The following is a 23,912-nucleotide window of genomic DNA, read 5'->3' on the forward strand; positions in this document are numbered from 1 at the left end:
TGGCCTACTGGTCTGGTGTATTTATAAGACAAAAGATCCCTACGAGTACGCACGTGCATCTGAATGCACATTATGCACGCTGTATACAGTACCTGCCACCGCATCTCGTGCTCACCACTGTTTCATCAGACCTATATATATATATATACCGCCACTTGAACGCTCGCCATGACACAGGTTTCTTAATTTCCCAGAAAAAAAAAACAGGAAAGGTCAGCGCGCCATTAGGGCAAAAAATATATCGATCTCTGAGGAATCAAATGTCAGTTCAATTATATCCTATTGTTTTCTGAGAACTAATTGATGCAAGTGAGCAGAAATGAGCGGTGATCACAGGAAAGTACGTAGGCTTTATCTGCGGGTCGCAGATTAATTACTACAATGAATTTTCAAGGCAGATATGGCAGGTATCCAGCGCCTACACTGTACCCAGACAATAGTGGATTTATGGAGGAGGGGAGATACAGGGGGACATTTCACTTGGCCTCCCTTAGCTTCGGAAATATAGGTGTCCTCTTCTCCCCCTTTTCCCGACAAACAAGCAAAACTAGTCAAACCAATGATTTTGTCATCCCTGTGCCTTACATTACATACTTCATGTGTTTTTACATGCTATGAAATATTTTCTTATTTGATATTGAAGACGTTCCTTTATTCTTGTGACCCCCCCCCCTCCCAGGGCCAGATAACGTCTTGTTGACAGAATGCTGATCCAAACTTTCCCGACACCGACACGTCTTTTACATTGTACATGTACTTCCCTCCAGGTCAGCACGATCATTGCTTCATCCATGCCGCTCATTCCTGCATTTTTTTCTCATTTTTTATTCTTCCTGTATCAGAAGAGCGTAGGTGTGCTTTAATGAGAGATGTGGTTTTTATGTATCACTGTGCTGGGGAAACCTGAGATTATGCAGCATATACAGACCAGGGAGCATATACACAGTATAGGGGCTAGGTATAGCTAGGCCTGCAGCTGGCAATCCATTCGTTCACACACGTCAGGGTGCAGCATAGTTCACTTCTCTTAATTCACCGGAGAGAACATGGGATTTGGAGTCAGCAGAGCATCACCCGCCAAAACATCAAGTAACTGAGCGTCCGTGTACAGATGGCGTATAGATCGTTCATTAACGTAAAAAATACTAAAAGGTTAAAGAATATGTTAGTGAAAGGAGAACACTTGTCGAAGGGCGTGCGGAAAGGAGGAGCAACGGGGATATTCCATCAACTGTTTTCAGTAAGACGGTTGTTAGTATACACTCAATGGCGCCTTGATTCGCCTGTCAGTATGGCTGTCTGGTCAGATGTTCTAAAATAGAAATCAAAATGTTCTAAAATAGAAATCAAACATGAAGCGCCAGCGTCTGTTGTCCGTCGCCTTAACCCGTCCACCGTTTTTTTTTTTCTTTTTTTTTTTTTTTAGAAACCCTTGCACCTGCAGCATCGAGATGAGGTCTTGTATGATGAACGGCAATAACTTACTTGTTTAATATTTTTAAAGCCTTTAAAAATGCTTTATAAAAAACGGCTATTTTGTTTCCCGAAGAGAGTGTTCATACTGACTGTAACCGTTGTATGTCAAAAGTTTATTAGATTGCTTTACAAATAAGGGTTGCGAATCAAGTTTGAGATATTAGAATCTGATGCCTATTTGGAAAGACTATCTATCGTGGGTCATCTAATATCTCTATTTTTGTATTCATTAGCCTAAAAATCTTTGTAACTTGTCATATGTAGTAAATTGCACCGGAAAAAGCAACTTTTTCTTGGATATGTCTTATTCATCAACCTCAAAGATGTAATGCATGGCCGTTTTTATGATTCCATGATTTTTTAAAGAGTGATTTGGTTTATCTTGGTTTACATCTTATGTTGATTTGGTCCACAATTGTATTTTGTTCCCCACAGAGTTAGAGTTCTATAGGTGGAAGCCCCATAAGATGCGCCAATGCTCTGTTTGTGTTTTTAAAAAAAGCGTTCGTTATTTAATTGCGGAATGGTCGTGAAAGGGCAGCTAATTTATCAAGAGATAGGCTTACACCATTGGGGAATACACACATCAAAACCCATTCACTACACAGATAGATCATAACGTTAATGGGGTTCCGTAGTTTCTCGTACGATAAAAAGTGTTGTAATGGCATGCTTTCTGAACTGATTATGCTCAGCGCAAAGTAACCGTGTCTCCTATACTAACTGTATGCCGTACGTTTTTTTTTTTTTTCTTTTTTTTTTTTTTTATAAATGTACCACCTCAATATTTCGTTTTTAAGTTTAATTACGGATACGTTTTGTCGTGAAGTGAATTACACCTACTCAATTGATACGCTCATAGGCCTACATGTAGCTTATCAGTGACCCCGTTGAACTAACGCGAACTACAACATCTTAGGCGGTTTTGAAACAGGCTTAAAATACATAAAACTAATTGAATTAACGATAAACGTGATCAAATCACTTTGTATAACATAAGCTAAAGGGCGCACTTCTTCTTAAAGTAAACTCACAAAACTGGATGCTATAAAACACAACGCTACTTTTGTGATTGCGCTCGGGGGACTTGTTATATATACCGGTACATGTCCCCCGCGAGCTTCGACTCTCACCCCAAAATCTCACTCACGATAACTGAAGTACTAGATAACAAGGGTCAGCGGGGAATTCTGTCACAGATTACCCCGCCCTTTTTTACCTTAGACATCTCTCTCTCTCTCTCTCTCTCTCTTTCTCTCTCTCTCTCTCTCTTTTCTTCTCTCTCTCTCTCTCTCTCTCTCTCTCTCTGTGTGTGTGTGTGTGTCAAGTTAGATTTCATCGATAAAAGAAAAGCCACCCAAACATTTCATGTTTTTCCTCGAAATTTATCTACAGTTATTTTACTTTGAAAATAAAATATTTAAAATTAAAATGTCCGTCTTTTCTATACTCAATGCTGATGTGACAGGAATGGTAATCCTGGGATTGGAAGTTTTGGTCCCAGTATGATTACTACAAGCTATGGTTATAGCCGGAAAAATCGGGGTCAGTATATGGGACGCGTGTCCCTAGCGGGTTGCTGTTTCTGTCACACTGTAATTAGACATTTTGTAATCTCTTGAATGAAGTAGTCCATACGGTCTGTTAAGAAAATACGCTTAAAAATAGCCGTTATTCCATTTTGTGAATGTAAAATATTTGGAGTGTTATAAATCCCAAATGTCCCCAATTAAATCAAAAGCTATAAACATAAATCACACTGGCAGTTATGGAAATGGTTCGAAACGATATTGAGGGACGCCTTATAGACTAAAGCCTCCTTCCAGATGACTGCTACAGCCTCTTTTCAGTCATTGTCCACCTCTTCAATGTGGATGAAAAAACCTCTCCTGTAGCATCAAGGTTATATATTATAACATTCTGGACAATTACTTGTGCATGAATATACAAATTATCTTCATTTGCTAAAACACTATCCTGTTTGTAATGCACAACTGAAGGACCTACCGATCCAAGAAAGTGTGTTATTAAAGTGTGAACACCATTATAGACAAATAAAATGTTAGCATGTATATTTCAGAATACTGGGCGGGTCTATTCTTGGAATACTTCATTTTGACCCTCTGCGTCTGAAAAATGCCTTTTTTTATCAATATGAAAATAAACACCCATTTTATATGTTTCGGTGGGAAGGAATTCCTCAGAATTGTTACCCGACTTATTTCCCACTTTTTTTCTTAGACTTGATGACCGCATTGTCTCTTTGACTTGTTGACAAATAAAAATGCTTTTTAATGATCACCATAAGAATGCTACAGAGGTTGTTTGGCATAAACTTTTTTGTGCCAGGGGCATGGTCTTAGGGCACTCCGGTACGTCATATTGGATAAAATTAGAATTAAGTTACGATTAAAGGGTTAGATTATTTTTTCGTTTTCCACCCGACCGATGAAGAGTCAGCTAAACATGTAGCCGATATTTGCATTAAAGATCATATGGTATTACGTTACACCACATTGGGTGTATTTGAATTAGAGATTATAGGACATACTTTATTCATCTACATATGCAAATATAGTAGTTGTATGGGCTGGTTTAATGTAGACAGACAATGTACTGACATGTACTTGTAGGCTTAGGGAATGTAACGGCTGCTATACACAACATCTCTGATCCCTACCAAAATCCATTCCATCGATCCAAGCATGGCCCACCGATAATTCGAAATACGTACTTCCAGCGATGTTGATGTATCCCATTTATCAGACGAAAAGAACAGCCAGGTCAAATTAACGGAACAAAAAACAGACCTTGTTGCAAGTAATGAATATTAGGGATGATAGCTACTTGATAGCTACTGGTACTGTTGTGGAGTATTTCCACCAAAAGATAAATCAGTCAAATTGTTTTGGTGTACCCAGTCTTGAGTATTAAAAGCAGTGAAGCGTTCTCTTATCGATCAAACCTAAATCATCTTTCGGAACATGATCATTTCATTTGTCTGCAATGACATTCACACTTAAACACGGTTTCTCTGCTTGTCAAGCCCTAACGCCGTGGCTTCATTTTGGATTCCGAATGGTAGCGCAATGCCGGTCCAGATTAATTATAAATTCCGACATACATGCAACTTGTTATCTTATCGATCAAACCTAAATACTTTTGCGGACACGTATACGTTGTATGTGTAAATGACTTCACACTTGTTACAACCCCGCTATTTGCAGTCTTTATCACAAATTATCCTGAAAAATTAGGCCACTCTCGGCAGATACTAGGCCAAATTCCACTGTTTTATTTCAGCATCCAAATGAATTGTTTTGGGTGGCCAATTTTTTGGTAAGGTCAATCCAATAGCTAAACTGTTACTGATACCCAGTCGATCAGCATCGGGAATAGAGGCAGTAATATAAACCATACCAGTCTTTTATTCATGTATTTTCAAGCCTGATTGCTCTCTAGCTGTTCTTAAAAGCTTTCTCATTGTGTCTCAAGGGCTCCCTGTCACGATAACCCGTCAAATTAACTCAATTGATTGGCAGAACTAATGGACCAACCTCGAAGACGATGTTAAAGCTCCGTGCCTACACAAAGCTCCGGGCCGCCGTTTACATGATTTATCTCATCAGTTCTCCTGCACTGCTAAACCCACCCCTGTCTATACAAAGAAACACACTCAGATAATGATAAATCCCATAAACTCTTATGGATCTTATGGAAATAATTGATTATACAATGTAACAAAGAAGTTAATAGAATAAACGTTAGTTTTCGATTCAGTCTAGGTCTGAGAAAGGTTATCGGTAATTCCTGCCTTGCAAGGATTCGCAACCATGTAATGGATAAGATATCAGTTATCATCCGGCCAAAAATCTCGTTTTGACGTCAGATGCGTGCATTTAAAATATGTAGTTATTATTTCAGGAATAACTCCAGATATAGGCAATGTCCAGAAATTGTACATGTAATGGCAAATGTGGATATTATTCTTTAAGCAGACCCGACAGGTCCATAAATGACAATAGGAGGCACTAGAGGGCAAGAGAAGAACAATCGGTTGTACGATCTGTTATCATGTCTTCTGCATTTGTATGCATAGTAAGCTAGAATTTGTTTCCAGGATTGCATAGATTAATCCGAGACAAGTATATCTAGACCATTTCTCTAACGTAACATGTGAATTTTTCTGTACACAAACTATTTTTTACTCTTACATGCATGTGCGCCTACTCAAACTACCGCCTCAAACATCAAGACAGAAAACAAAGAAGCATCTGACCCTCTGATTCTGAAATATACTCGCAGGACCTGGCTGTGAGAGATAAGGAATTAGGATGCTTAAGGTGCAATGGTTTATAAAAACGGCCAATACAGTGATCAACGTGAACAATATACATGTACAACCGATGTTTGATTGTCAAGATGATTCTTTAAGACCTGGCATGATCTGTAGTAGTTTTTACCTAGTGAGATATAGGATTGAACAGACCCACAATGTACAGGCCTAAAATTGTTGAGCTGGATAAGATCATTGATAGGTGATATCAGGCTATAAGTTCAACCTTTTTTACCTAGAATAAAAACAGCTTGTGGGCGTATGTGCAACGAGAACCAGAGGTAGAACTTGCCTAAATAAAAAATTAAACTGGCTCAGTTTCAAAGGTGTGCTTCACTGCCACGTGCACATATATATTTTCGAAATAATACCAATTTCGGTAATACCGTTTTAAACAATACTTTATTGGAGAAGCGTTAATTTTGCGCTCATTATTGTTTTTTTTTTTTTCAATTTCCATATTGCTTCTGCTAAAGAAATCGTACATAAACTCCCGAAGAAAGATTACTCTGAGTACAAACACATCTTTCTTTTCATTCGTTTCCGAAATCTTCACTCAAAGGAGTTTCTTGATGTATTGATAAACATGATGATAAGAGAAATAAAGGGAAAAAAGCGCAGTATAGTGCATTAGAATGTCAAATAGAAATTGAGAATTAAGAGAAATGTGATTGTATCACGCGATCATCAAACATCGAAACCAAACTTTTTTTCATGAGAAGACCTTGCAATGTTTACAGAGAGCTTTGCACGTTAAGGTACCATCTACATCATACAGATTCCACTGTGTATGGCTATGAAAACAATTAAGCGATGATAAAACATATTCCTCCGGTCTATTAATCGTATTGATAAATTCACTCGGCAATTACAGGTATAACGTTACATGCAGCGGTCTGTTCAATCATTAGACGCAAAATCACCTAAAATGAAATATCTACCATAGTTTTTTTTCAAACGGTGTTGCATTATGGCTCGGTTTTGACATTGTGCGACCAATCTGTACCATAAACATGGCGTTTTACATTTACCTACCGTCTATATTCCATAACCACCATGATAAAATTTAATCAGCAAATGATATTTATCAGGCTTGTAAAGTGTTTTATTCCTGTCTACTCGTTTTTATTTTCATTTAGATATGCCTACTTCACTCGCTAAATTAGATTATTAATTCTACAAAAATACATACCGTTCTTTGCCCTTGGAATGTAAGCAATTTACTATATTCGAGGGGAAAGGTTGTTTTTTAAGAAAAGTTCAACAGGTGAAAAACAGTGAATTACTCTAATAAACCCCAAAGCTAATTAGATGATATATGGCAGGGCATCCTCTCAAAACAGGAAACTCATTAATACCAACTACCGAATGTGAGTTTCAACTGAATGCTTGTTTTGCACAGGTACAGATGTGTATTTGTAAGACCAATATACAAAAAAAGGTCACTCACACCCAAACTACACAGCTAAATCCCAGGAATGTGTGAGTAAACCAGCAATTAATCTACCAGCTCGAAACACGAGTTTCAAATATAATAAAGATGGTATTCTGGCAAAATTCGAACCGATCGTGAGTGGCATCTGGGAATAGCATCATAACATCAATACGGTACCAGAAGTGACAATTTCTAACCGTAAAGATATTTGAACAAGACTTAGCCTAAGGTTATGTTTGCTTTATAGCTCATGATACGACTCTACACGTATTATGAACTAAACTAGTTTTAGTTTGAATGAACTGTATTAGGGTGAAAGGGGGGTTAATACTCCGTATTAGGTGTGCCTTCCATTTATCATGCAAAGTTTTATATATCTTACTCGTTTGCTGTGAAAGGAGCTGCGAAAGACCACAGGGCGACCTATACTTTTTAACTGTCTATAGTTGTAGGACAAATACCTATACTTATGATATTTGATATAAAATCAGATAAAGGTATCAGTGTCCCAAGCATTTGTTACTGAGAGCCGGATTGCGCTTGACTTCTCTACCGCATTCTGATTTCTCAACCGGGCTGGAAGAGTGGAGGAGTGGAAGAGCACATATTTCATCTAATGCAATAGCTGTGTCCAATAACATCTAGGTAAAGCAAATAAACTGCAGTTAACTGATTGTTTGCTGCTCCACTTTCTTCGGATAGCTGTATGTTGAGTTCAATTGGTCTGTCCTATCCATTCCAGTAATACCGTGTGTTATCCAACGCAATTCATATGATTGTTCTCATATTCGTGTACCACTTCTGTCTCTTTTTGATATCGACATACCAATACAAGCAGAGATGTTCTTGGCATCAGGTTTGTAGTGCTAAGTTTTTTTTACACATCCATGTAACGCAATTACAGCCCCTATGCTTTGGCAGTTACCAATCATTTACTAGCTTGACGCTATTTACGCAAGATATAAATATCGTAGTAAACATCTATGTTACTCAGCCCGTCAGTAAAAACTTGCTTTAACTTTTGTCTGTCCTTCTCCGTTAAGCGAATAAGCCAAACCCTAAACATTGGTTAAAATTCATGACAGTTAGACTGGCACGCTGTCGTTTTGGTTCTGACACATTTTGGTATGTTTTCTTGGAATTGATCACTACGTTAGTTTCCAGCCTCTTTCTGTCGTAAGGTGGTCAGTGTCCGCCATGTTGTTTCCACATCGTGTCCATGCTGCAGTTTGCATGTGGTCCCACTGAAATCAGCTGGGACAAAACACAACCACTCTGTAACACTACACTGTGACAACAACAACTTTGTCATCCAACAATGTAACAACAACAACAACAACAACTCTAATACGAAACACTGTGACAACTACAACGCTGTCATCTAACACTGTAACAACAACAACCACAACAAAAACGGTGTTATCCAACGACTGTGACATCAACAACTTTGTCACGCAGCTCTGTCTGCACTCTGACAACAACAATTCCGATACGAAACACTGTGAGAACAACAAGTTTGTTCTCTAACGCTGAGGACAACAACAACAACAACAACGCTGTTATCCAACACTTTGCAATTAATGACAACAACTCTTTTGCCCCACACTGTGAAAACAACAACGCTGTTACCCCACACTGACAATTTACACCAATCATTTCTTTTCCTGTTATTTTCAATTCAAACTCGTTAGAATATGAACACATCAAACTAAATTCTATATGAAATATCATATTTCTTTAAATTTGACGTTGCATGGTATTTTATTTGATTGTGTTATTCCAAATGTATGTATGTAATGAACCTTTTACATATGAAATCATGTCCTTAATATAACCTCTCGGAATTCAGTTCAGCTTAATATGAGTTGAGGCATTAGGACATTGCGTTTTCAACTTGCTATACGAAAAACGCAATCCGAAGATTCCACTGCACGTGTCCTCAGACTTCACGCAAGAACGCACAAGGAAAATCCAAGTACACATAATAGCCAGCGATACGTTTTATTCGTCGACGCTCGGTATATATGTAACTACGTATACACTATTATACATTTATGAAGTCTGCAACCTCGGAAGACTCCCCCCCCCCCCCACTCTCTCTTGGAACTTTCGTCCGTCATTTTGATTCTTTAAGTTTCAATTTATCGTGTATGTATGTGTACCCGTGTGTGTGTGTGTGTGTGTGTGTGTGTGTGTGTGCGTGAGTGAGTGCCCCCGTACAGTTCATGCGAACTTTTGTACACGTGTCCTCTAGTGATTACCCTGACCCCTCTGGCACCACACCGTTTCTCGGTCTCAACCACCTACCCTCTCCAAAAGCCCTTCGGCTTCGCCCTTGATCATATTTCCATCAACGGCATATTCCGTTTCCAGAGAGAGAGACAAATCACTCAATTAACGTGCTAACTCGCAGCTTTAACTGGATCTTGTGTATGGCGGAATTGAAAGGCAGAGGGAACAATGAGCCGTCATCTGGGACCAGTGTTCAAAGAAAGCGCATTACTGTTCGCATCATCGATTAGGACACTCAATAGTTACCGCAAAATACATTTTGTAGATTTGTGTTGTCTACAAGTCAAAATAGCGTGTTGGTCAGTGAACTTGAATCATGGATTTGACTTCAAAATGCGTTTTCTAATTAAATCTTGATATAGGTAATTACGTGGTTATTACTAGGGTGATTGTGAATGTTTGCCGTGGGTATCATGCGTGTACTGGAATATTCAACATGTTATGTTACATTCCTCTCTAACATGAAGTCATTTACATCAGCGTTTTCCTCTGTTCATTCCCCCATCCAGAATTTCTGTAGAAAAAAAGATGGACAAGAAATTACCAATTGGCACTCTTTTCTTCCTCTCCTCGCTCACTCCTGCACTGAGTAAATTTAATTTAATTTTATTATTTTTTTGAAAAATTAAAAAAAATTGAAGCATTTGAGTACCTTGCAAAATTGACTGTTGTTGTAGATCCGAGCCAGTAGTATTAAACACTCGATCCATGCTTAAAAGCAGCACATGACTAGAAGCGCCATTTTGTTTTGGAAAATTGGTTCCCCTCGCTCTGTATACACAAACCAATATGATCGCGGTGCCGGCTATGAGTGTTTAAAAATACCCGAGACAGTGAGTTATTACATTATAAAAGAACCAGACAAACCGGGCGGTGTTTTAGGGTTATTCAAATATACCAGGTATTGGTTGATTGATAGCCGAATAGTACTTGGTCTTCTCCATTACTGATATGACGCTCAATGAAATTATTAACTTTCTGTCATGTGCCACTTGACGACCTGGTCACAGATCACTGCTTTCGTCAATAAAATTGTTTGCTAAACTACATGTATGTACAGGTACCTGGTAACCCTGTTGGAATCTCTTCTAAGAAGACTCGGGTTTTAAGGTCTTAGCAAGATAGCAAGATGTTTTTCAATAAAGCTTTCGTAATTTACACCTTGGACCTTGTTGTTTTCGAACAAGGTTTTTTTGCCTCCAATTTCGGCTTGCAATCATGAAAGGACACCCGTTATTTTTTATTAGTCGCCATATACTGCGAATTGCCTGATATTAAGGGATTTGGGGAACATTATCCAGCTTTGTCTAATGGTAATTAATGCATGCACCTAGGTTTTTTAAATTGGTGCTAATATAGTATAGTTATGTATCAGTACCAGTAGCTTAAAGTAGCTTAACACATTTCTAAGCTTAGACTCTGTAGGCAAAGGAAAAAAACATCATTATTGGCTATCATTATTGGCAATCTTTTATGTTACCTAAGGCATCCATTTTCCGACTTTTACTTTTTTCATTGTTTTTTCCCCCCAAGATATCTAGTTTTCTGTTGAGAAAAATTAACCATTTCATCAAATCTCAACACTATTTAAACAGGACACAATCCAATAGAGAATGGAACCACCAAACAAGTTCCCTTTCAGAAAAGGTCAGGGGTTGATACAGTAGTTCCACTTCTTACTGGCAGTCCTTTTTTATCAAGCAATCGATGCTTTTTCATCATTTAGTTACACTAAGATAACGTTATGATGAAGCGTCATACACATGTATACAGGGGTCCACGCTCACACCTGATATCCCATATTTAATGTGTTTCGTACCTAACATTTGCTCACGTACTCGAAACTATAAATGGGAAAATCACATAAGATTATGAAGTACTATTGGTAGACTTTGGCTCATCTAATTACAAAAACAGCAGTTTATCAAGATTAATCATATGATTCCTATTAGATACGTCACAGATCGAATATCGCACGGATGTGATTGTGTATGTATTTGGAATGGCGTTCGTTTTGCTTGTCACAGTCGAGTACGCTTGCCTGCGTCTTACACATGCAATGCGCGATACAAAGAGAAACTCTCCCTTCAGCTATAGATAATTTGGAAAAAAAATGTCTAAATGTCTCATTAGTTTGAAATATCTTCTGTTTGACATGTGTCGCATAACCTGCTGTAGGAATGTACCGCATTCTACTCTTTTCATAATTGTTAGGTATATCCAGTTAAGTCAATAAAGAATTCAAATAAAATATCATACTGGACACTGACGTACGGTATATGGTGTCGAGCAAAGTTTCATATATGTCCCGTAAACCTATATGTATACACTGTATATTACATCAACATTCACAGTGAGATTTTTATTTAATGCGGACATAATGTATTTCTTTATTGATTCAAACGACTACTGCTTCGATGAATCCAAATCCAATTTGATTTAACCACATAGATTCAGAACAATGGCCAGTGGTGTTAGGTTTGAAATTGGCGCATTATTCTGCCACTTGGAAAGACAATATTGGTTTATGGCAATCGTATGAGATGTTAAATGTTCAATACCTCCGTGTAATAGAGGCGAACGCTGTGAATATAATGCATGTAGGCAGTAAACAGTCGTGGTGTTTTCCACTTGTTAGCTTCAATTCAATGCAACATTAAAGACATCGTCGTTGATTGCTTCTGCTTGCTAATAATTTCCAGGAATTGCATCTGAGGTGGTTCTGTAACGATAGCTCAATTTTAAGATAGCGAATCTGAGATGTATTGCATTTCATTGGAATTCTTTTGTTAATCTTGATTAACTGATGTTTTTGTAATGAGATATGCCAAAGTCTAGTACTTCATAATCCTATACAATTTTTCTATGTATCGTTTTCAGTACTTGGACTAGTTTTATATACGAAACACATTAAATGGAACTATGTCAGGTGAGGAGGCTTTTAGGGCCTATACAGGTGTGTGTGTCTCAAGTTCGACACAGCAGCTGATCGCTGACAGGTGAACAGGGGCGGATTGAAACCATCTTCTGGGTCTTCTACAAGACAGTTAGAATTTTTCAAGTTTACATTGACAGGCATCTACAGGTAATTTTTCTGTCCGAAGACGGTCAAAAATTGAGGATGGATCAAAAAAGACAATCTGGAAGAAAATATCTCTGGATCCGCCCCTGGGTGGTCCATTTTAGTAGGATTGAAAGCGCAAGCAATTGTAAGCCTAAAACTAACAAAAAATAAAATGATAAATTAATAAAACTGAAAAATATTTTTAAAAAACTATTCCATAGTGAATGATGGTACACTATATAATATGCCATGTTCAAGTAGATGAATCAAATACAGAAAAATTATCACCTGGAGTAATTAAGAAATAAAGGCTAGGTTAGGTGGCAAAGTTGATTAATCTCATTTTCTAAGAAATCATCAAGGCCGTTTTCTAAGTGAAAAGACGCACAGATTTACTTATGAAAATGTGCTCTTCGATATGATTAGCAACACCATAAACAATACAATTATATCTGTAGCAACATAAGGTACACACATTCGGAGTCCACGTTTCCGTCGCATGGGATATGATATTGCCTTCTTGTGGTAATACACGTTGAATGCAGTTGAAATATATAGATGAATACTTAATTGGCTTGGTTAGTACAGTGGTAGAGCGTCACATTGCCCTTCGATATTGTTCTATTTTCCAATACAATAGTTTAGCTGTTTAGGACAAAAGGGGTACATGATTTCCTATACAATTAAGTCGCTTTCCTCCAGGAAGTTGGGATATTGAACGATGTCCATTGCATATCGGGTGTCACAAATTTAGTAAATGTAGGACTGGTAGCGTCTATATGTCGGTTGAAATGTGGAATGAAAGCTGTTCCAAGCTTAAGACACCAGGTGAAAACATTTTGAAAATGAATCACATTGCAACAAGAGATCTAGAATGACGTAGGGGCTTGCAAATATTTCGTATATGGCACTGACAAAACCAAAACAAACGCGTTTGGACAATTAGCATTCGGGGTTATAGTTGGCGCAATATTGAAATATCAAAACAGACCACATTAGCTACGATTGCAGCAGATGTAAAACACAAAAAAAGGTGTTTATTTCTTCGTCAGGTGTTATAATATGCTACATGTACCTGCTTGCTCTAACAATTAAAACAAATGACATTCGAAAATACGGATCTTTTTTTTCTCTAAAACGTTAAAGTGTATATTCAGATTGTTGGTCTGCAATGACAATTACATTGTATGTATGTGAACATTGCTCTGGCGGCCTGAGGGTTTGTTGCGGGGGGGGGGGGGGGGGGGGGGGGGGGGGGGGAGGGGGGGGTGGAAGTACAACTGTATTAGAAAATCTTCTCCGGTAGTTTGACATAATTACATATAAAAAGAAAACCCATTTTTTTTATAAATTACTCTCTTTGTGCCGCCATTCCATTCATTTCAAAGGTTGAAAGGCTTTCTATTTATGTAACCGGGATGAAAAAGACATTGATGTCTATACGGGCACATTCTATTAAATTCTGTCAAACATAAAAGATACGTTCCACGGGATCACTTTTACGGCTCTTTTATTGTTGATGACCTAATTGAGCTTTGGCATGTGTCTCCCCTGCTAGGAAGCCTGCAATGACACGGTCATATAGGTTTAGCCACATAATATCACACATATCATGAATCGATACATTGGCGTGAAGCAGATTATCAAATATTTTAGATGATATACCTGCATGTACATGTTTGAGCAAAACATGCATAACATTTCTGTAAGCTTTTGTAACGCACTGAATAGTAATTAAAGTATGAAACACGTACTTCATTAGGACAGAGTCAATATTGAATAGATTTCCATAACCACAATATAAATATTTTATTTGGTATGCTAACATGGTACTGCATTCGTTATGCGGGGCACTTTGTGAAAACTCTGCTGTCTGTTGTTGATTTGGGACATAAAGCCTGGCGCATTAGGTACGAAAAACATTAGCAAAAAATATCGAATATGCTTAAAACAAGTTATATTTGGATGGGATTTGGTTGGTTTTCATAAAGTGAAATATGATGCTTTATTGTTTTGCCAGCAGTGAGAAACAATATCTTTTCTTTGTTTTAAGCTGGGTATGATATGTATGATACGCCGAGTTCCTCGTGATGTACGTAATGTTGACATCTTTTCTAAGCTGTTACTGCAGTCGACTCATGAAAATAACATAGACAAATATTGGTTCACTTCAGCTTTGTTAATTAAACAGATCTCGTGTTTTAGTTAAATGCGGTGGCAGATATAATTGCTCAAAGACGCGCATACAAAAGTCGTTCAAAGTTGACGACGCCGAATGCACGCTATCCAATTCTTAACTAGTTCGTTTATTCTATGTCTTTCTTTTTTTATGTAGCCTCATTATTTCTTGTGTGCAAACCTGCTGCCCTAAGTTATGTGGCGTTAATGCACACTCTCCACAACACTGTTCACGCTCAAGATAAGTTAAAACTCTGAGGGTGAATATTACCTACACGTACATGTATATACGCGGTAATGTCGTGTGATAAAGACACGCACCGAATGTTTTTAGCTTTTGGTCTTAGTTGAGAGAGAGAGAGAGAGATTGTTTTTTTATGTGTATTTTCCCACTAAAAGTACTTTTTTTTTGCCAAAGTTAAGTGTAAGCCGGATTTAAATGCGGTCCCCAGTCAACTTATTCAGCAAACAATTCAGAACAACAGTAGTACATGTACGTGCATTTCGAAGTCGATTTTAAATTAATACAATCTTCTGAGTATTTCGGAAGGCATTTAGAAGTTTCTTAAAAGAAGCTGCAATTATACAAAATGATCTTTATCCCCTCGATTGATTCAGGGAATCTGTTAGGCTGTCAGTTTAGACGAATGCAGCGATCCTTGGAGATGTCTCCTCATTGTAAAAAAAAAAATCCAACCTCAATCCGGCAAATGCCAGACAAAATGATTCAGTGATCGGTGCCACTAATAAGCAGACGGTGCAAGATTAGAATGTGAAAAGGTTTTGAGAGAATTATCATGCGTCACTAGCAACGACTAGAAAAGAATTGGACTATATGCAGACTTCTACTTCTCCGATTGTAAGGTTACCCAAAGCTACGAGGAGCGGTCACTTTTGACCAGTGTGATTTGTAAATCAGGTGCAATTACCAAATGAGAGTTAATGCTGTAATGATGTCAAAATAAAAACAGACTGAGAGTCAAAAGGAAAAAATATCGTGTCTTTTCTCAATGAACAGCAAAACAGTATGTCATGTCTGTATAATCACGCCTGCCGATACAAAAAAAGCGGATGAAGCGAATATAGTTGAATAGGAAGTGCATCTCAAGTACTCCAATGAACCTTTACACTTATTATCTGTGAAAAAACTAGTGCGTACAAGCGTTTAGTGTTGATTCAAGCATTGCATATCCGTTGAAAATTTGCCAGTAAACAAAGATGTCTGACTTACCCATCCCAACTGAGATCTTCTCCTGATTTATTTGTCATTTTGATTTTTTACTATCTTGAATTTAATGGTGGGGGGAAATTGGCAAATCTGAAAGAGGGTTTGTATGTGATGGATGTGGAAATCGATTCTAGAAGCAAACTAATGTGCACTCAGTACAAAAATGATCACTTTTCAAGCCACTGATAAATGGAAGTAAGTCGCAGTTAGTCGAGCTGTTAAGATAAACACATTCTTTGTTTTTGTTTTATGAATAAGTCAGTGCCGCTAAAAGCATCATATGGTACATCTTTGAATACAATACAATACAATGAATTGCATTGTAACACAATACATTGCAATACAATACAATACAACAGAAAAACAATACACTACAGAACAGTGCTGTGCGATTAATAACAATACAAAACGACACACAACCTAACACAGTGACACGCAATTTACAACGTCACGCTACCACAAATCACACAAAACTTTCACAGTGCCTGTTCAAGCGATCCATTAAACATTCCCGACTGTTTAACACTGACAACCCATGCTAGATACTTCTACAATGTACGCTTACTGCCGTGCATTAGAAATTGATTCGTCCTTAATATAAAGGATCGCTAAAAAGATCGACAAGACAATTTTGAACCGCTGCTACGTAGATGCAGATAATTTGGTTATTATGTCTCCTGATGGATGCTTTTTGGTCGTGTTGGGTGACTTGGGCACAAGAGCAGCCCGCGGTGCTTTGTCTTTTTCACGACAGTCCAAAGTCCTCATCGTGTGCAGAACCTTTGCTGTGATCCTCTGTGCACCTATTTTCTTCTGATTTTATCCCTGCGTTAAACTAGCATGCCGTCACTATGTGGGCAATCATGAATAAGTCATGCAAGTAATCAGGTAATGGGGTTATAGCACTATATAGTATATATGTACGTATACGCACGAGTACAAAATGTATAAATTTAACAACAAATAATTGAAATTATGATAATAAATATCCAAAATACTACTTGTAAGCAGGCATACTATAGTATGTACCTTACAGAAAATACAAAATTAGATCTGTGCGAAAGGCATTAAAAAAAGATAATGTTATTTAACAAATGAATAAAAATTAAATCATCATCTGTACCAGTAATAAAGATATAAAAGGGAATATGCAAAAATCTTTTGGAGATATGAATGGATATCCATCCCTGTTATTCTTTATGCAAGCCATCTGCCGGCTATGAAATATTTTTCGTTTGCTTTAAATGATAGTACTATGAGGAGACTTTAATAGTCGTAACATTTTGATACGCCAGCATGCATGCTTACGATATTATATGTGATTTAGCTATTCGTCTCAATAATACCATTACTGCAAACCAGAAACTGTCACAGTATATCATAAATACCGTTTGCTCTAAGTATAGAACTTTGTGGAATTTTTGTCGATTCAGTATTTATGGCATATGACGACCAAAAAAGCTTTTATAATTAGTCGTTTATACTGTATACTCTCACCTCGTTTACAGCGATACAAATGAAACACGTTCTGGGGTGTTTTATTTGACGGATAACCCTAGCTGAACACCAGGGGGAATGGAGTTAAGGTGTGCTGATGTGGACTACCGCTGAACTGACGACGACCTTACACTAGTACTAGCACAGAGTGATTGTCAGCGCCTGTTTTGCTTTGTTTTGTTTCGTTTAACATCCTTATACATATGCTGCACCGGAATAGATGTGAAGATGTGAGAAATGTCAAATCAAACGACAGTATAGTTTTTCATGTATGTGTTCCATGACTGTTATGATATCTGGGTATAGAGACGTAAAAGACGGTAGGCCACGTGGGGGGTCTTTTAAATTCTTTCTCTATTATGTTCAATCGGGGGCAGTTATTCGATGTCGCCAAGCCAGTGTCTGTGGTGAAAAATAGGATTTTGATTACTAACCTGACAACTCGGCAATAAAAGTTTCTATCTATCATCTATCTTCATTTACCCGTGTTTCGATATTTTCCTATCTTCTTACAAAATGCTACACACTGCGTTGATGTTTGAAATGGCGTTTTTATAGTTCGACTTGGTATAATTGCCTTTTTATTACCCTTGCTGCATCATTGCTGGCATAATCACGGAGGACGATTTCATTTAGGGGAAATCTGAAATCGACAATCCGATGAAGATTATAGATGTGTCAGATATATAAAATGATAAGGTTATTCAATTTTTGTGATTCTATGTGGCAATTAGATTGCGTGAAATTATTTGAAGACACGTTTCAACAGACGCCAATAAATGAACGAGCAAATGCGACACGTACGAACAACATATTACTCTTAATTGCTCTATGTGTGCATGAAGGGTGTAACGAAAGGAGGGAACACTCTGACAAGGAAAATATAGGCAATAGTTTGAATACAATCATTTGACAGCGATACAGTTGAAAATGTCGCAGGTAGGGGAATTGGGTAGAAAAAGAGTGCGGGCCATTTCTTTTGACGTAAGAGCGAGAGAAAAAAAACATTGTTTTCCATTCCCGTTTCATAAATATACCGGTTATGCCTGCCACATCTCGTAACCTGGTGTTCTAGTCGGTTCACCAGTTAGGATTTACTTGGAATTTGTTCATGCCGCCAGTTGATTAAAAGACATACATGTCGATATGTTGACACAATTGCCCTTTGCTCTTTCTGATCACAATTTCCAGTACAATGCCAGTGGTAATTCAATGTTCAACAGCGTTCTACAGGGATGTGCCCTTAGTTTGGTACATGTACAAACGTAATGACTTCTTTTTTTTCTTTCATTTCCCTTTTGAATTTTTCGCGACTGTCTGAGGTAATCAAGAGTGTATCACGAAATGGTATAGTCTAAACCTAAGATACAGACCAGACAGACAGACAGAGGAAGATTTTGAACCATGTAAACATTCCATTCGATACGTAACGAACTAGACTTAACAATACTGTGTAAATACCAAAGTCGTGTTTCTGTCTGTACTAGCTAGAAAGCAGACTCATTATTACTGTATATCATGACATAGCTCTCGGCTTGTCTGATTAGAGAAAGTTACTAGAGGTACAATACTGTGGTTAAGTACTCGGGTGCCAATTGTCCTTGCCCACAGAAAGAGCAATTCACTCCTCCCAAATCATTATGGCAGCATTCACTGACCCTACACACCCTTGCAGGTCACCTTATTGTGGATTACTGCTATCTATTCTACCGGTACATTTTGCTTAAAAGTGAATAACAGCTGGATTTGTTACCTTTTTAGATAAGTATTTTATTGAAAACTGGTATGTCAAGTTAGTGTCTTTACTGCAGGTTTGCACACCAGTGATTTGCCCTTACATAACGAACTTTATTTTGTCAGTATTAATATTCCGTAGGACATCCAAGTGATCTCAATATGGCCACCATCTTTCTGGGTATCGCCAGATAACAGTTAAGTAATCTTTTAGGGGCTATGTTAGCCCAGGCTGTAAAGAAACTAGCGGCCAGAGCATTTTTGGCAAAGAGGCGATCCGTTCACCAACTTCTTAGAAACCAATTCACCAAAAACCATTATTGAATTGGGCTGCCCAGCGATGAAATGCATATTCTTCGTGTGTTTACCAAGGTGATAAGCGGTTTCCTCTTAACAACCCCGGTGTGAATTCCTGTAGCATGGAACCTTATTTGAACATTTCTTTGCCAACTTCAACCTACAAATTGCGCGACCACTGCAATGCTAAGGCTCTGCATGATTCAAATCTCCTAAGCCTTGACAACATAAAAAGACGCCTGCCGTCTCTGGCACTAGTTTTCTTTGGGCACTCACTTCTTGTTGGCTTATGGACATCACTAGTGTCCTCCATCCTTTTGCACACACTATTTACAGGCTGGCCAAACACAAATATCTGGCGGCTATCAGGGGGGCCATCTATATCCTTCTCCCTCAGAGAAACAATTTCTTTCCTTCTTCATTTGTGAGCTCCCGTACCTTCACCATGGTAGAAACCTGACAGCCAGAAGGGCGTCACGCCTTTGACGGCACCCTTTATAGATACTGGGATGAAAAGTTGTCACTGCGGATCACTTTTTACGTCGTCCCTCGACCGGTCGAATTGAGACGAGATTTCATTACTGTGCCCCTGCAGAGACGACGGGTGGGGAGGCGTGAAAGAGGCGGAGAGACCATTACAGGATTAAGCGGTCTTTATTTCATGTAGGTCCGCCATATTTAGGCAGCACTCGGCTCTTCTCAATCTGAATGGTCCATAAAACGCCTAGTGGCGCTTCACTCAGCAATAAGAAAGCGAAAACACTGAAAAATCTAATGATCTTTTACCTCACACGGCACGCGATAGAACAATTATGTTTACAGCTCATTTTTTCCGATTGATTGTAACGACTTGATTCTCGGAAATTTATGGTTTGCACGGAAGGCGGTGATGGTACAATGTAATAGTACACTGCGCCTTTACGGGGTGCCACAAAAAGGCAAAAAGAATTGTATTAGTGTAACTACACGCACAGCAGTTCGTTTTCAGATGTCCTTTTGACACCCTGCGTCGTTGATCAATGATCATGTTTTAGCTGATGAAAGGAATCTATCTGTCTAGCGAATTAGCCCATTATAAGAGCACTGCACATTTGATGTCATTCTTAGGATGAAAAAGACTGCTGTAAAATAATAATTGTTATTGACTAATATAGGTGTGCACGCATGCTGCGTTTACAGAAATAGTGCATGTTGATGCCACACCTTATATGTACATAATTACAAGTTTATCGAATACATTTCAAATATGTATGCATGATGCAAAAAATATCGAAATTTCAATGTATTTCTTCATCGGCACGTAAACAGAGAGATACGAAAAGAGTGGTGAAACAGTGCAAAAAGTATTATAAAGTGTCGTTCTTACATTAGCCTGTCTGAATGAATTGAATGAACGCACCAGTTACACCACCACTGCTGTAATTCGTTAAATCTATAATAACGCCGTGACTGAAAAACGTACTAGTACAACTGAAACGGTTGCGAATGAAAATGCCTGTCTGAGCGGGCATGCGCAGAAGCGATCATCCCTAACCAAGCTGCAATACATATACAATCGACGGACTGCCCGCATTGAAATCGACTTCTTCCTTCAATCGCTGTTTATACAAACGCGCAGCACACAGGCACAAGCGTGCGGAGAGATTAGGCTTAAATGGACAAATTATAGTGTTGGCCTAGCCGCATCGATGCCATCGAGCGGAGATGAAGTAATAGTAAATGAACGGGGGAAGGAAGTAAAGACCTAAAGTTTAAGCAAACAACGACGGTCTCCCGAAACGTGTACACATACCCGCTGGCGTCGGTGACAGTGCCGCGGTACACATTGATAACGAGAGAGCCGGGTGATTTGTTGTGCTATTCTTGGGCAGCATCTACTCAGTGTATGAGTCCCTAAGAGAAAAAACCCTTCGTTTGGAGTACTGAAGGGGGGCGGTTCATCAGTAATGTATGGAGTTCCTGTCTTATTGTCGTTATTCTTGTCAGTATTCACTTACCAAGCAGCAGGGGAAGGCGCGGCAGTGAAAACATGCACCCTCTGTGTTGTTCCACACGACTCACGTCGGCAATGACAATGTCTGAAGTGGGGCGGATGATCCTAGTGTATATGATACTCCAGTTATTTCTTTGGCGACACTGTGTGGCGGCCAACGTGTGCTCTTTGCCCGTGGAAAAGCGGAGTGATGTTAAGTGCTACGACGGAGACGACCCGTACAAGATCAAGATTGGAATTATTCTCCCCTGCGATCACAACGTCCAATGGCGCCTCCCTAGGGTGGGACCGGCGGTGGAATACGCGACGGCAAAAATTGAGGGAAAAGCTGACACGTTACGAGGATACACGTTCGAGATATGCCGAATGGACTCCCGGTTATCGGACAGGGACGGACCCCTCGCCGCTGTTAACATGCGGTTTTCGCGGTACGCTCATGTATTTTTGGGGCCTTGCTTTTCTTTCGCCGTGGCCCCCGTGGCACGCTACAGCCCCGTGTGGAACATCCCCCTTTTAACCGCCGGAGCCAGAGCTGAGGCTTTCAAATCCAAGAGCAATGAATACCAACTTCTAACGCGGATGCTTGGTTCTCATGCCCAAGTTGGGTACTTCTTTTTCTCTATACTTCAGCAGTTTTCTTGGAAAAAAGTTGCTATGGTGTATCCACTAACAGAAATACACAAGGAGTGTTACTTCATTATTGAAGGAATATATGAACGGTTCCCGAGGAGCGAACGCGAACATCGTCCATTCCTCAAGCGCTTTGACGAGAAAATTCAAAGCAAACGGGAGTTACTGGAGGAATTATCGCTGAACGCAAGGAGTAAGCAAATCCACAGTTTTCTTTGTTTTTCTTGTCTTCATACTATTTACTTATCTTTTCCTTTTTGTTTGTAAAACATTAACTCCCACACATTTCTGTCTCGGCTCACTGCTTGCTCCCAAAAGATCCTCCGATAGGTCGATTATTTAACAATTCAGCGGTTAATTTTTCTAGAGTTAAGTGATATTTACATAGGATCACTTTCCCCCGTTTGCTCTTATGAAGTGGATGTATATTGTCGATATAATGGAATACGTAGGCTTTTTACCATGTTTTGTTTGAATGATCATGAGCATGGTAGGTCCCTCTCATTTTTTAAATCCCATTTTATCCACAATAGATCACTTATAAACGATTTCAGTTAACCGGGTTGGCAAAAGTGTAAAAGTGAACTGAAGCCCATTTTACTAGACGGAAAGTAAAATAAAGGCGTCAATAAAAAATCTCGGGTAATTTGCTCTGAGGATTTGTGTAAATGTCATACCGCTGTGCTTAGCCAGTTTAACGCAAATGGAAGGCCGCAAGTTGGCGAATTGGAGGATTTGTTAGGTAGCCGCTTACACTAGCGCTTTTTTCTTTTTCAAATATTTTTAGAAACCAAATCAAATTTAGTTTTCATGATACGCTCCTGAAAGGGTGCCAAATTACAAGGGTCGCTCGATAACGAGACATTGCTTAAAATCATAAATAAATCGGTCTTATATTGGCCCTAGCTCATACTTCTTAATCGAACCAGTGTTACATAAACAAATATGAATCACGATAAATAAAGAGGGGCCAGTTTGTTTTCACACGGAGAAGGTTCTTACTAATGCGTTTTATGTGAAGTCCATTTGAAAGGAAGTTTGGCTGATCCACATCAATCTTAATCAAAACGTGAAAATTATTCCAGTCAGTGACTGTTTGCATCGAACCATGAATTCAACAAATTTAACGGAGCTAAGCCCGAATGAAAGTTCTTTTTTTTTCGCTTATCTCAATCGGTTGTTAAAAACTTCAGTCTACGTGCAGCTATCGCATATTTCCAAGGGAGAAAATGACTGCTATTTACACTCGTCAAGGCAATGTTAATATGATCTGTGGTATAACAACCTTGTCGAATAAGTCGATTTTTCACTTATTTTGTGCTTTATACAGAGAACTGACCTAGATTTCATTCATTCCATCAATAAAGTGCGTTGTAGTTTCATTACAGTTCATTACGGATGGGAAGCGCAGTCTCCCTCAACTTTAAATAATTCCTTTACTCTGAGTTAAATAATTAAAAGCATTTATCCGTCTTATTCAAAGTGGAAGGTTTAGTGAACTTATTTGCACCTGCTATCACCCAATATCTTGTGTGTCTATTTTTGACCAGTCCAAGGAAATAGTCAAATAGGAATCTACCTCACAAATTTGCCTGGTCAATTTAATTGAAGCAGTATTTTTATAGATGGGTACAGGCTACAGTTACGTTCCACCAGAGAGTGGGAAAAGAAGCAAACGTCTTCAACGTGTGATTGAATAACAACAGTTGAGTTTTACTTAGATCAGGGATAGAACAGATAATAGTAAACAAG

General features: G+C 38.6%; 1 protein-coding gene across 9 annotated transcripts in view; it reads left to right on the forward strand.

Moving 5' to 3' along the window:
- LOC106166491 (atrial natriuretic peptide receptor 1) overlaps window positions 1-23,912 on the forward strand; it is a 162,442-nt gene that overhangs the window by 95,573 nt on the left and 42,957 nt on the right. The window contains exon 1 of one of the 9 annotated variants that reach the window (XM_087003858.1): window positions 21,083-22,353. The exons of the other annotated variants lie outside the window; for them this stretch is intronic. Coding sequence (XP_086859984.1) covers window positions 21,567-22,353 — 787 coding nt within the window. The 5' untranslated portion in view covers window positions 21,083-21,566. Of the gene's footprint in view, window positions 1-21,082; window positions 22,354-23,912 lie in introns of those variants that run through there. 9 annotated transcript variants of the gene reach the window in all.

This window comes from Lingula anatina, chromosome 2 (assembly GCF_051362555.1).
Source record: "Lingula anatina isolate TDL-2025a chromosome 2, LinAna3.0, whole genome shotgun sequence".
Classification (NCBI taxonomy): domain Eukaryota; kingdom Metazoa; phylum Brachiopoda; class Lingulata; order Lingulida; family Lingulidae; genus Lingula; species Lingula anatina.